The sequence below is a fragment of the Haliotis rufescens genome, unplaced genomic scaffold, assembly GCF_023055435.1.
Source record: "Haliotis rufescens isolate VD_foot unplaced genomic scaffold, xgHalRufe1.0.p SCAF_6, whole genome shotgun sequence".
In the NCBI taxonomy this organism is placed as follows: domain Eukaryota; kingdom Metazoa; phylum Mollusca; class Gastropoda; order Lepetellida; family Haliotidae; genus Haliotis; species Haliotis rufescens.
Genome location: NW_025964334.1, coordinates 6,640,771 through 6,653,861, shown reverse-complemented (window position 1 = coordinate 6,653,861; position 13,091 = coordinate 6,640,771). Strand labels below are relative to the sequence as shown.

Here is a 13,091-nt window from a genome sequence, read left to right as displayed (position 1 = left end):
TATATAGAACTCTAGCTGAGACCCAATCCATCCCTTGGTAGATGAATAGAGAGTAATATATCTCAAATGGTTTTAGAGTTCCTAATAAATGTGACTGAAACCCAGATGAAACTATCTCATGATTTTTTGTTTGTTTGTAATTTAACGCTGCATTCAGCAATATTCCAGCTATATGACAGCAGTCTGTAATTAATCGAGTATGGGCCAGATAATCCAGTGATTGACATCATGAGCATGGATCCACGCAATTGGGATATGATGACATGCATCAGCGAGCCTGACCACCCGATAGTTAGTCGCCTCTTACGACAAGCATAGATGCCTTTTACAGCAAGCATGGGTTGCTGAAGACCTATTCTAGCCCGGATCTTCACGGGTCAACTCTCTTATGAACTATTCTTCATTTGCAAGCTATAGTAAATGTCAAGAATCAGTAATACCTAACACTTGAATAAAGTCAATATGAGCTTCTAATTGCGATTTACCACCATTTTGCAGTCACAATAAAAACATCCAACATACAGTATTTTGAACACAAGGTACCATAACCCTGTATGTCAACAAGCGCACATAAGGGTAAATAAATAAATAATAGTCTTGGTTCTTAGGCACTGCCCACATCAAAGTCAGCTGCACGTTTCATTTTTATTTTCATTTTCAAAAAAAAAAAATCCTTACATTTTCCACATGTTGGACCCCGAAAATGAAATGCTACAATACTTAAAAACATTGGGATCCAATGTAGGATGCAGTTACTTACCTTTACAAGCGTATCTAGTGTTATGGTCATACTGTATTCCAGTTTTTAACTCATCAAGGAATACATTTATGTAGGGAGGCCCTTTCCTAGGTTCATTGTACACATCTGTTTATTTGGTTACATACTAGTTTGAACAACCAAAAAAAACACCGACCGCCATTGCCTGAGAACCAATTCTTTTATTTTTCTAAGCCTAAACAGTTTTATTTCATTCTAATAAATTCCTCCATCACCCATAAATACAGATGAATGCCATGCAGTGAAGTAGCGACTTGTGTTCTTACAAAGAAATGAGGCGATTTATCAAACAAGGATGACAAACGAACAAGACTCCGTGCATGAACTGTGTGAACGCTTGCACTGCCTGACGCAGAAGCAATGTGTACTGCAAGGCTATGGCACATGTTGTCAAGCAAGAAACAACGTTTGTAAGCTGAGTAATTGGTTTCCTCCCACTGGCTCCAGTCCTTTTCTTGATTCAATGGTTAACTACACTGCAGATGTGTTTATGGGATAAAGCATCGATGGAGACAAACAATGGGAATTCTACGCATGAAAGAAAGATTCTCACCTTCTGCATCTTCAGGGTGTCTACATCATTGAGGAAAGGAGCGATGTTCTTCTCCGAGACGACCCTCATGGCTGTCCCTAGAGCCTGGAAGGATGCTTCCCTCACGTCAGGGGTTGTGTCATTGATACTCTGAAACAGTCAGCCGGAAACACTCAACTTCCCATGCTGCTTCAACACTAGGGGTGAGTGAGTGAGTGAGTTGGGTTTAACGCCGCTTTTAACAGTATTCCAGTCATATCACGGCGTGTCAGCTTAATGTGGGAGGAAAGCCCGAAGTGATGCAGGTCTCAGACGTTTACCACTTCGGTGAAACCCACGAGCACGGGTATGGTGCTGACAAACCTAGAAACATAATCGGGGCGAACCGGGATTCGAACCCACAATCATAGGTTTCTGGCGTCCTAAGGGACGCAACTCTGCACAGCGAATCGCGCCGCCTTAGACGACTGGGCCACCCGTGCTCCCCCACTAGGGGTGAAACAATACATCAGTGCACCAGTGAATCGTGAGTTTTCAGGTGACGATATGATACACGATACGTTTTTTTCTGTATCTATGGCGATACACTTGCTGAAATAAATAACTTACTACTCACTTGGTGACCCCTGACGATTTTGTCAGTAAGAAGTAGCAAAATGTGTTGTAATGAGCGTTCCACGTTCAGTACTAAAAATAGCCACTACGAACATGTGTCTTCAGCTAGCCTTTCTTTTTGACCCTGCTCTGAAATATCTGGGCATGGGGGTACGGAGGTAACGGGCGATAACTGGATCAGTGGCCAATCTTTAACAAGGATATCTGCTGGTAGGATTTTGTAATCGGTGCGAATCTCTCATGAATAGGAATGACGAAATATAAAGCAATCTACAGCTCATTTGAAGCAATCTAGAGCACAAATTGGAATTACAAATTTCCCAATTCATTTTATCTGTTACTAACTATTGTCATCTATTTGTAAAAATTACTTGTATTTAAATTTGAGAAAAAAACAACCCAAAAGACAATTCCGCAATTTACTGTCAAGAACACTTCGTTTGAATTCCTGGATAAATCCCTGATACCACAAAAAAGGAATTAACAAATTGATGTATAAATAGAGAATCTCACCCAAGAGTCTTACGATATCAAATATATCAACACGAGTCAATAAAAGTTTAAAACCCTGAGGCTCACCACAGGGGTCCGGAAACCGTCATATGCGCCGGACATGTCCGATTGGGAATCTCAAATGTCCGTTTTAAAATATTGCTTACCGTACATTTCAAAAAGTATTGTCCGGACATTCTTAAATTTTGACCGGACATGATCAACAGTTAGGACTCAGCAGTTTCTGTCTGCAGTTGCAACACAATGAAGATTAACTACACTGACAAGCTTTGTTTGTTTTGATTGCTGAAAATACATCGTACCTACATGATAGTCCAATCGGTCAATCACTGTAATAGGCAATAAACTGAGTTGACACTGATTAATCGAGGATCAATTACTGAGAACATCTTGTTAATTTGAGTGAAAGGTGTTTACAACTGTACATTAATACCTTGCATCATCGATGTACCTCACTATCCTCACAATGCTACGATACGTAACCTCAGACAAGAAGCGAAAGCGTGACGACAGCCAGTCGACCGATGCAGATCTGCCAAACCCTCAAAGTCTGGACGATCATTTTGTAAGTCGTGGCTAACGACTTTCACTTGGTTGACATACAATGAGGATTTGCAGATTTTATTATTTTCAGTAGCTAGTCGTATATTGAATCTTGATTGACCGCCATTTTGCGCTCTCGGACGATCGATATCCAATTTTTTTATGGTCAATAATTAAGTACAGATGAAAACAGTATTCAAATAACTATTGCTATCAACGATATTTTAGTATTTGTGATTAAATTATCTGTCTTGTTTTTAAAAAAAACTTGAGTTAAAAAAAAACCTTTTCCCGTGAGGTCACGTGATAACCAAATATGGGATAATAGCCTCGATCCAAATGTTACAACGCGTACACTTGAGCAGACTCATGAATATAACTCATGAATATTAATTAGACCGTTCACTACGTTAACAGATCGTTATTATAAGAGAAACAAACGTATGTTTTCCATGTAAATCTAAATATTCTCTGATCTCTGATATTATTTGTTATTAATTGTCCGGTGAATTAAACAATTTAAATTGAAACAATTCATAATTCATAATATTATGAATACGTAAACTTGTAATGTGTGTGAAAAGTCGTACTAAAATACGCTATTTGAAGGGGGCGTGGCCTAAATGCAAATGTCCGATTGGGATTTTAAATTTTCCGGACCCCTGGCTCACCACAAGGTTTACAAAAGCCACGTAGTGCCCCGAGGTGCCCCGAGGTGCCCCAAGGTGCTCACCTTCAAGAGACTAGAGCAGTAGCCCTTCAACAGTTTCTTCGGCAGGGTCCCCACTGTACTCTTGGCAAAACATCTTGCAAGGAACTGAGCTGTCTCGGCTCGGATAGAGGGGTTCTTGTTTTCCAGGGCAGTGACACAGTCCTCCATTATTTGATCCAGTGAGGTCTGCCGAGCCACAACTCAAACATTTCATACACAAGGTTTCTACAGCGGAAACACCTTAAACCATGATGCCAAATACAGATCAAGATCAAAATCATGAAAATTATTTTGGTTAAGATATTTAAAAAAATAAGAATAACCCCAGAGTTAATGTCAAAAGAAAACATGGAGCTTTGGACAAGGATCTCTTGAGTTTTCGGGAGCTTGGATCAAGAAACCGATACAGCTCTGATCATTGAGCTCTGGTTAAGGAGGGTTTTTTTAGATCAAGGAGCTCTGGGTTTTTAAGAAGCTGGGTTCAAGGTGCTCTGAACTAAGGAAATATGGTATGCTCTGATAAAGTCACTCTGTTTTACTTCAGGTTGGTTGGTTGGTTGGTTTGTTGTTTAACGCCGCACTCAGAAATATTCCAGCTATATGACGGCGGTCTGTAAATAATCGAGTCTGGACCAGACAATCCAGTGATTGATATCATGAGAATCGATCCACACAATTGGGATCGATGACATGCATCAACCAAGTCAGCGAGCCTGACCACCCGATCCTGTTAGCCGCCTTTTACGACAAGCATAGTCGCCTTTAACGGCAAGCATGGGTTGCTGAAGATCTATTCTACCCCGGAATCTTCACGGGTCATTTTACTTGAGGAGCTTAAATCCAGAAGCTCTGGGTTTTTAAGAAGCTAGGTTCAAGGTGCTCCGAACTAAGGAAATATGGTATGCTCTGATAAAGTCAATCTGTTTTACTTAGGGTTAAATCGAGAAGCTCTGGGTTTTTAAGAAGCTAGGGTCAAGGTGCTCCCATCTCAGGAAATATGGTACACTGATAAAGTCAGAGCTGGATCAAGGTGTCCTCACTAAAGGATCAGTTAGCTTGAGTTCACCAGGCATCACTCACCCCTGCAAAGGAAGCATCGATAGCCTCGCGGAGGGAGGTCACCACTGCTACTTTCTTTTCTTTGAACTTCTCAATGATTCCTGACACACACTGAAACAGGCACCAACAGACTACAGATTGTACAAGTAGATAATACACATCGGAAATAATACTTCAGATTGCCCTTGACATGTGGGTACCTACCCAGGGAGCAGTCTCACTAAAATCAGATCTTTTACTCCAGTCTGCACGAAGACCTGACTGACCCTCCACGGGTCACTCCACGTTAACCCGAGAGAACTCTTACCGCCCAATCAAAGTTAAAGATGAATGGGAGTTTGAGCCAACCAGATGTCGGCTTTCGAAAAAGATCTGACTACATACACAGTCTCATATTCTTCCTCATGGGGTTGTCAGACATACCATCTGAATTTAGTGAATTGGGACTAAAAAACAAAACACACCAAACACAAATGTCCTTTCAATATAACAACATTTTGGTTGCAGATACCACGGCGCTCAGTGAGTGAGTGAGTATGGTTTTACACCGCTTTCAGCAATATTCCAACAATATCACGGCGGGAGACACCAGAAATGGGCCTCACACATTGCACCCATGTGGGGAATCGAACCTGAGTCTTCTGCTTTACGAGCCAAAGCTTTAAGCACTACGCTACCGCACCGCCCCTCATGGCGCTCAGCAAAACAGGGTGTTCATTAAAGTTATTATTATCTCCACTCGGAACTCCTGTCAACATTCATTTCTGAGAGATAGAGACATCAATAGTGCCGCTTTGAATGCTATGCTCGCACAATTGAGAACTAAACCGCTTCCACTCTGGTTGATTAGAAAGTTCCCATGACAAGATCTGTCTATGGAGGGTTTTTCAGATCTTCACCCAGACAGGCATGGAATCAGACGAAAAGATTTGAGTTTAATGAGATTGGCCCAGGAATCCCAATGATTTTTGTTTGTTTGTTTGTAGTTTAACGCTGCATTCAGCAATAATTCAGCTATATGACGGCGGTCTGTAAATAATCGAGTATGGACCAGACAATCCAGTGATTGACATCATGAGCATGGATCCACGCAATTGGGATATGATGACATACATCAACCAAGTCAGCGAGCCTGACCACCCAATTGTTAGTCGCCTCTTACGACAAGCATAGTCACCTTTTACTGTAAGCATAGGTTGCTGAAGACCTATTCCAATGAGGGACATTTTTAACTCACCTGATGAGCGTATGGCTGGAACTTCTTCCTCAGGCCTTTGGCTATGCCGGAAAGACACTTGCCGGCGAGAGCAACCAGCATCACATTGGTGTCCTTGGCTATAACCTGTCAGAGATATGTAACCACCAGTTTAACACCTGTAGAGGCAGTATGCAATATGCAACCAATTCAATGGCGGTTCTCAAATTCCACTCTATTCACCAAATCCTGCAACGAATAGTATCTTCCTACACCAAACCCAGCATTAGAAATTTGTACTAGTCCTGTTGTCCTTGCCGAACTACCTAATAGTTAAGGTATCGTAATGACGAGTAGAAAGTTGTTATTTTTAAGAGTTTTGCTATATATCATCATTATAAGGACAAGCGGACTAAAGATGTTAGTTTCTACCGCTAGAGCCTCTGTGACAAAACAGGATAAGATAATTACATTAGTAAACTAAATTTCACCAAGTTCTGCAGAATATGGACTTTCTATTCAGATAAACATGGACTGAATTATACCACGACTCCAAATGTCTTGACCCCGACTAATGGAATACGACTCCAATACATCAAGGTGTTGACGAGTGAGAGAATGAGTGAATGCTTAGTCAGCAATATTACAGCTTTGTATGGCTTGTAAATAATCAGATCTGAGGCGTGTTCAGGAGGGCGAGCGACCGCGCGAGAGTACAGTGAGGCAATATCACGCCTTTCTGAACGGGAGGTGTGTACTCGCTCTCGCGTCACAGCATCCAAAATGGCGTCGCAGGGTATCAAAACAGCCTTGTCCACAAGTGTCATAGGTTCACACATTTAATTTCATCACAAGTTTGATGGGTTCATACTTTGATGTTTATGATAACAAAGTGTTTATTTTTATTATTAGTTACATGTTCCTGTGCTGGACCAGACAATCCAGCAATCTACATGAGCATCGGTCTGTGCAATGGGGATACGATGACATGCATCACCCAAGTCAGCGAGTCTTATCACTCGATCCTTACGGCAAACATATGGGTTGCGGAAGACCTATTGTCTTCCCTGATCATCACGTGTCAATATATTGAAAATGCAAAAATAACTTTTTGATAACTCTTTTGATCTAGTCTAAAATAATATTCTTTTGACATCGGTTCCATTCTCGTCAAAGGCAAACATTTGTTCAATGTGCGACGCCATCTTGGATTACGAGGCGAACTACCTCTCGGGCTCGAGCGCGAGTACACGTATGGGTTGCGGAAGACCTATTGTCTTCCCTGATCATCACGGGTCAATATATTGAAAATGCAAAAATAACTTTTTGATAACTCTTTTGATCTAGTCTAAAATAATATTCTTTTGACATCGGTTCCATTCTCGTCAAAGGCAAACATTTGTTCAATGTGCGACGCCATCTTGGATTACGAGGCGAACTACCTCTCGGGCTCGGGCGAGTACACGCGTGCGCTCATGCGGTTAGCCGTGTTCAACAGCGCCCTCCCTCCTGAACAGGCCAATTCCACGTTGACGGATATATGACACACAATCAACGAGGCCTAATGGTGCTGTAAGAACTCATCCTTATTACCTGTCTCATACAAGCATGTGGTACTTCGGCAGACAAATTCTGCCCCAGAATCCTGTATAGAGAAGTATGAAGTAGAATTTACGTACCTTCAGAAGGGCTCGGATAACATTACCGAAGTCCCCGTTTTCAATCTTTGGGGAGTCTGTCAGTTTCTGGAGGGCATCTAGGGCCTCCTTCCTCTCCTGCCATTTCTTGGCCTCCTACGAGAAACACACAACCTTGCTTAGACCATGGCATGGTTCATACAAAACTTGAGTCACCAAGTCGAAGTCTTTTTCAAAGCAATGATCCCACTTTTCACTTTCAAAGTAAATTCTGCTAACACTTCAGATAAGACTTTGCTTCTGAAGTATATGATACATCAGGATCATATATGTTTAGCATTGCACAATACTTACTATTTGATCGAAGAAATCCTTGGGGAGTTTTGCCAGTATGTCTACAGCCTCGATGAGGTCAAATGGATCAATCTCTTCTGTTTCAGCAGCACCATCTCCTGAAACACATATTTGAGTGAGTGAGTGAGTGAGTGAGTGAGTGAGTGAGTGAGTGAGTGAGTGAGTGAGTGAGTGAGTGAGTGAGTGAGTGAGTGAGTGAGTGAGTTGGGTTTAACACCGCTTTTAACAGTATTCTAGTTATATCACGGCGTTTCAGCTTAATATGGTAGGAAAGACCGAAGTGATGCAGGTCTCAGATGTTTTACCACTTCGGTGAAACCCACAAGCACGGGTATGGTGCTGACAAACCTAGAAACACAATCGGGGCGAACCAGGATTCGAACCCACAATCATAGGTTTCTGGCGTACCCAAGGGACACAACTCTGCACAGCGAATCGCTGCGCCTTAGACAACTGGGCCACCCGTGCCCCAACATATTCCAGAAATATCCCACCAGTATCATTACATCATGTTTTGTTTTTTTGTTGTTTATCGAAACTCTGCAATATTCCAGCTATATGATGGCGGTCTGTAAATAATCGAGTGATTGACATCATGAGCATTGATCTAAGCAATTGGGATACGATGACATGCACTATGCCCATATATAGGAAACTGAACACTGGTCGTTAGAGAGACAGTGAAAACTTAAACCATGAGTCTACCCAGGGTTCCTGACTTCTGGAGTGAGTGAGTATGGTTTTACGCCGCTTTTAGCAATATACCAGCCATATCACGGCGGGGGACACCAGAAATGGGCTTCACACATTGTACCCATGTCGGGACTCGAACCCGGGTCTTCGGCGTGACGAGCAAACGCTTTAACCACTAGGCTACCCAACCGCCCCTCCCTGACTTCTGGAGGGAAGCCAGGCACAAGGATGCAGACGAAGGATCACAGCCTCTTTCCAGTAAGTCCAACTTTCTTTACATTGTTAGAAGTACTTCCAAGCTCCTCACAGCGATAGCCCATTGAGTTCTCTATACTATTGCTACCCCTACTCACAGCTCCCTACTGTGCTAGGCAGCTTTCAACCATACACAGAGTTGAACATGCAACTGACTGTTTACAAACAAATGATGACTGTTGTGATGTGAAATACCATTCCCCAAGCTAAACCGTTTTGTTCATCAATTTGAATTTCTATTTCATTTCAAATATAATGCAACTAGCAAAATGACTGGAAATGGGAAGTTGGGAGTTTTATCTGATTAAACAAACCAATGTAAATTCATCTGGGAAATATTAATTTAGCACTAACCCTTCTCCTAATTCATTATACTAGCATTACCAAAGACATACACAAAAATATGACTGTCACTTTATTACGGGTTTGAGGCCAAGTTTTCAAGATTCTTGTAATGGCCGCTTGCTAAATGGTGGTAGCAATGGTACCGGGAGATAACAAAGGTATCATGGGCAAGGAAGGAACGTGAAGTAGTTTGAAGTAGTTCAGATCAAGGGAGACAACTCACCTCCAGAAGCCTCCCCTGAAGCTGCGGCAGCTTGCTGTTCCTCTATCTTGGCTTTCAGGTCTTGCTGGGACTTCATGAAGCGGGTCTGAACAGGCTTCTCATTTGGTAGCCTCTCGAACTCAGCCTCCAGCTCTTGAACCTGGAGCACATTGAACAGTGTTACCACCAATGAACAACTACCTATTTGCACACACACTTAAATAATTAAATAATAAATTAATTTCGGGAGAGGGCAGAGTCAGGCGCGGGAGGAAATCCCAACGTGAAGTTGTCCTTGTCCTTTTCAACACTTTGGTGAAACCCTCAAGTTTGGTTATGGTGTTCACAAACCAAGGATAACAACCAGGACAGATATGACGGATCCGCTTTCAACAGTATTTCAGTTATATCACTGAACTCGAAAAAAAAAAAAAAATCAATCAAAAATCCCAAACTATCAAAAGGCACAAGTTCACCAAATTTGGTTAAGATATCTCATGGATTTTGAGTTCTGCTTCAGAAACAAAACGTGACGGACAGACAACACCCATTCCTATATCCTCCTTTCACTTCATTGAGGGGCATAAAAACCCACGTAAATCCCTACATGAGTTTCTATAAACTTGCATGCTGCTGTTCCCACCTGAACAGGCTTGAAGTGGGACATCTGTGGCTTCAGGGCTCCCCCAATCCATCTGTACAACTCAATGATGAACTGCTTCGTCTCCTCACGAACATTCTTGTCTCGGTCCTCCAACAACTTGGGCAGCACCTTCAGGCAAGGCTTGATCTGTATCGTCTTTGAACCAAAGTCTCTGAGAGAAGGACAAAGCAGCTTATTTCAGAGTGTGAGAACGCTAGAACGTGAGAATGAAATGACAGAGTAAGTATGGTTTTATGCCGCTCTTAACAATTTTCCGGCAATATCACGGCAGAAGACACCTGGAACGGACTTCACACGATGTACAAGTGGGAAATCAAATCTTTGGTGTGACGAGCGAACGCTTTAACCACAAGGCTACCTCCATGATGAGGAATTGAGGATTATCACTGTCTGGTGAATTCATTGTTAGCCATGGCAAGGGTTTACAACATAAAATTCATGAGATAGAATTCAGAATGTCAAGAGAATGTCAACACAATCAGGTTCTTAAAGTAGGGTACTCTAAAACCCTGAAGCAATGTTTGGCACTGGTAGAGTGCATTACGTCAAATTAGGACATCATATGTCGTGAAAGAAAATCAATTGTAATTCAAAGCAGTACTACCAACTGATTACAATTCAATATTTTGCCCCACTTGGGCGTTGACAAATGTTCAACAGTGTACATGAATTTTTCTCTATCATACAATATCTCCTTGTTCATCCACAGTTGGTTATTTAGGGGATGCTGTACATAGTAACAGCTTCAATACTGAATGCTGACTGTGGCGGCAAAAATTCTATTGTATTCACTCGCAGGAATTCCTCGCAAAAACATTGTTTGAAATATAGCTTGAACAAGAATCCTTGTCAGAACCCGCAAGTTGATCTACATTGTCCCCAGACTAAAATACTACTTCCAAAGAGACACAAGAAAATCCGGGGTAGATTAGGTCTTGAGCAACCCATGCTTGTCATAAGAGGTGACTATGCTTGTCATAAGAGGCGACTAAGGAGATCGGGTGGTCAGGCTCGCTGACTTGGTTGGTGCACGTCATTGTATCCCAATTGTGCAGATTGATGCTCATATCAATCACTAGATTGTTTGGTCCAGACTCGATTTTTTGCAGACCGCCGTCATAAAGCTGGAGTGGGGTGTTAAACAAACAAACAAAACTTCCAAAGGACTCCTATACACGGAATACTAGGGATGGGTATTGAAGGTTTAAAGTGTATCATAATATTTTGCAATGCCTAAGGCTGTATTGCAAAAGGTATCACGACGTACTGCATAATTTCAGATTTTGAATTCAGAGAAATCTGAAACATCAATGCATGGATGGAAGTTCACAAATAGAACAAAAAGTGGATGCTGGTACAACAAAATGTTTACTCATTTAATAAATATGCAGCCATCTTGGGGCCCTGGCTGCACGCTCAGGGGCAGTGAAGGTATTTGGCGAGTGTATAACATGAAACACATGATAGAAGTCGCCATCTCAAATCACCCAATATACTGAGCATGAAAAAATGATATTGTGATACGTATCGTGGAAAGAATGAACCTCAGTTTACCGATATACCCGTAATACCGTGCACCCTTACTGAATATCTGATACAAATACATACACTGTAGTCTACATACCTGAGGGCGATTGTTAAGGCTTGAATGCAACCAACGACTATTTTCGGCTGTTTGTTTTCAAGACCAGCAAGAAGTTGTTCCTGAAATGGTACAAAGAATAAACATATCAACATTGATTGATTGGGTTGTGTCTAACATGGCTTTTCTTCAATTATCTTGAATTACAGTTTGATGACGTCAAGCCAAGGAAAGCACGACAAATTACACATAACACAGGGATTAGTGATGTATTATGGTAGTATGGTACATCGATTGTTGTTGTGTCGAAAAGTAAGGGTTAGTAAGACACAAATTTGATAATTTTTTACATGAAGCAGGAACATGTAGACATAATATTAGGTTGCAATTTTTAAATAAAAGGTTGCAAATCGAACTCTGTATTATCTCCCTTTACACCGACAGTAATCGCCTAACAGCCAAGGTCATAATGGAGGAGTTAGACTTGACATGTAACTAAAGCAAGCAAGAATTTGCATCGTTGGAAGGCAAAACTGATGCTGCAACGGTGGCACCATTACCTGGACAACATCTGGTTTCTCTATCTCGATGTACATCATGATGATCTCCATGCCTTTCTCCTTTGTCTTCGTCTTGCTGGCATTCAGACATTTTGAAACCACACCAGCCACTACATCAGCTGTCGTCCTGCATCATCAACATAAAACATGTTTAATACTGAAACCTTTACTCTCTAACGATGCTGCTCTAAGGTTAAAAAACTCATCAAGAAATTGTGATATTGCCAAATAAACACAGAATATATTGACATTTAGATCAAATAATTTCAGACGTTTGGGGGGAGGGAGAGAAGAATAGGGAAGAGGGAAGAGGGAAGAGGGAATCATCAATGCAAGCCTCTGGCTCAGTGATTTCTTTAGAGGAAAGCACCTCCTGGAATTTTCATTCCAACATAATACAACCTGATTCCATTATTCCAAAATAATCCAAGCAGCAAGTTAGTTTCATTACAATTATCCCACTATAGGGTGAGACCAATCTAATTACAGATCCCCCTGTCTCCGTTTAATCATTTAAACATAACAGTACCACAGCACTGCAGCCCACCTACTTATGTAGTGAACAGTATTGTACGTCAACAAATGTTGCTGTCAGCATTGCAATTCAAATATGTTCAGAAAAAAGTGTTAACAAATCTGAAATAAGTTTGTTTGTTGTTTACACCACACTCAGCAACATTCCCGCTATATGACAGTGGTCTGTAAATAATCGAGTCTGGACCAGACAATCCACTGATTGACATCATGAGCTAACTTCCACAATGTTTCCAAATCTTAAAAACTTAATGTACTATTTTAGAACATCGGTGCAATGCACAACAGATACATTTACTTGACACAAAGTATCAACAC

The 13,091-nt window shown here is 41.5% G+C and overlaps 1 protein-coding gene across 3 annotated transcripts in view; it reads right to left on the bottom strand.

Moving 5' to 3' along the window:
- Positions 1-13,091, bottom strand: part of LOC124148796 (cytoskeleton-associated protein 5-like) — a 71,426-nt gene that overhangs the window by 52,852 nt on the left and 5,483 nt on the right. For all 3 annotated transcript variants that reach the window (XM_048385584.1, XM_048385586.1, XM_048385585.1), the window contains exons 4-13: positions 12,240-12,366; positions 11,722-11,801; positions 10,077-10,248; positions 9,455-9,593; positions 7,939-8,036; positions 7,627-7,740; positions 5,990-6,094; positions 4,774-4,863; positions 3,715-3,879; positions 1,332-1,460 (exon numbers count right to left, since the gene is read on the bottom strand). In XM_048385584.1, coding sequence (XP_048241541.1) covers positions 1,332-1,460; positions 3,715-3,879; positions 4,774-4,863; positions 5,990-6,094; positions 7,627-7,740; positions 7,939-8,036; positions 9,455-9,593; positions 10,077-10,248; positions 11,722-11,801; positions 12,240-12,366 — 1,219 coding nt within the window. The remainder of the gene's footprint in view (positions 1-1,331; positions 1,461-3,714; positions 3,880-4,773; positions 4,864-5,989; positions 6,095-7,626; positions 7,741-7,938; positions 8,037-9,454; positions 9,594-10,076; positions 10,249-11,721; positions 11,802-12,239; positions 12,367-13,091) is intronic.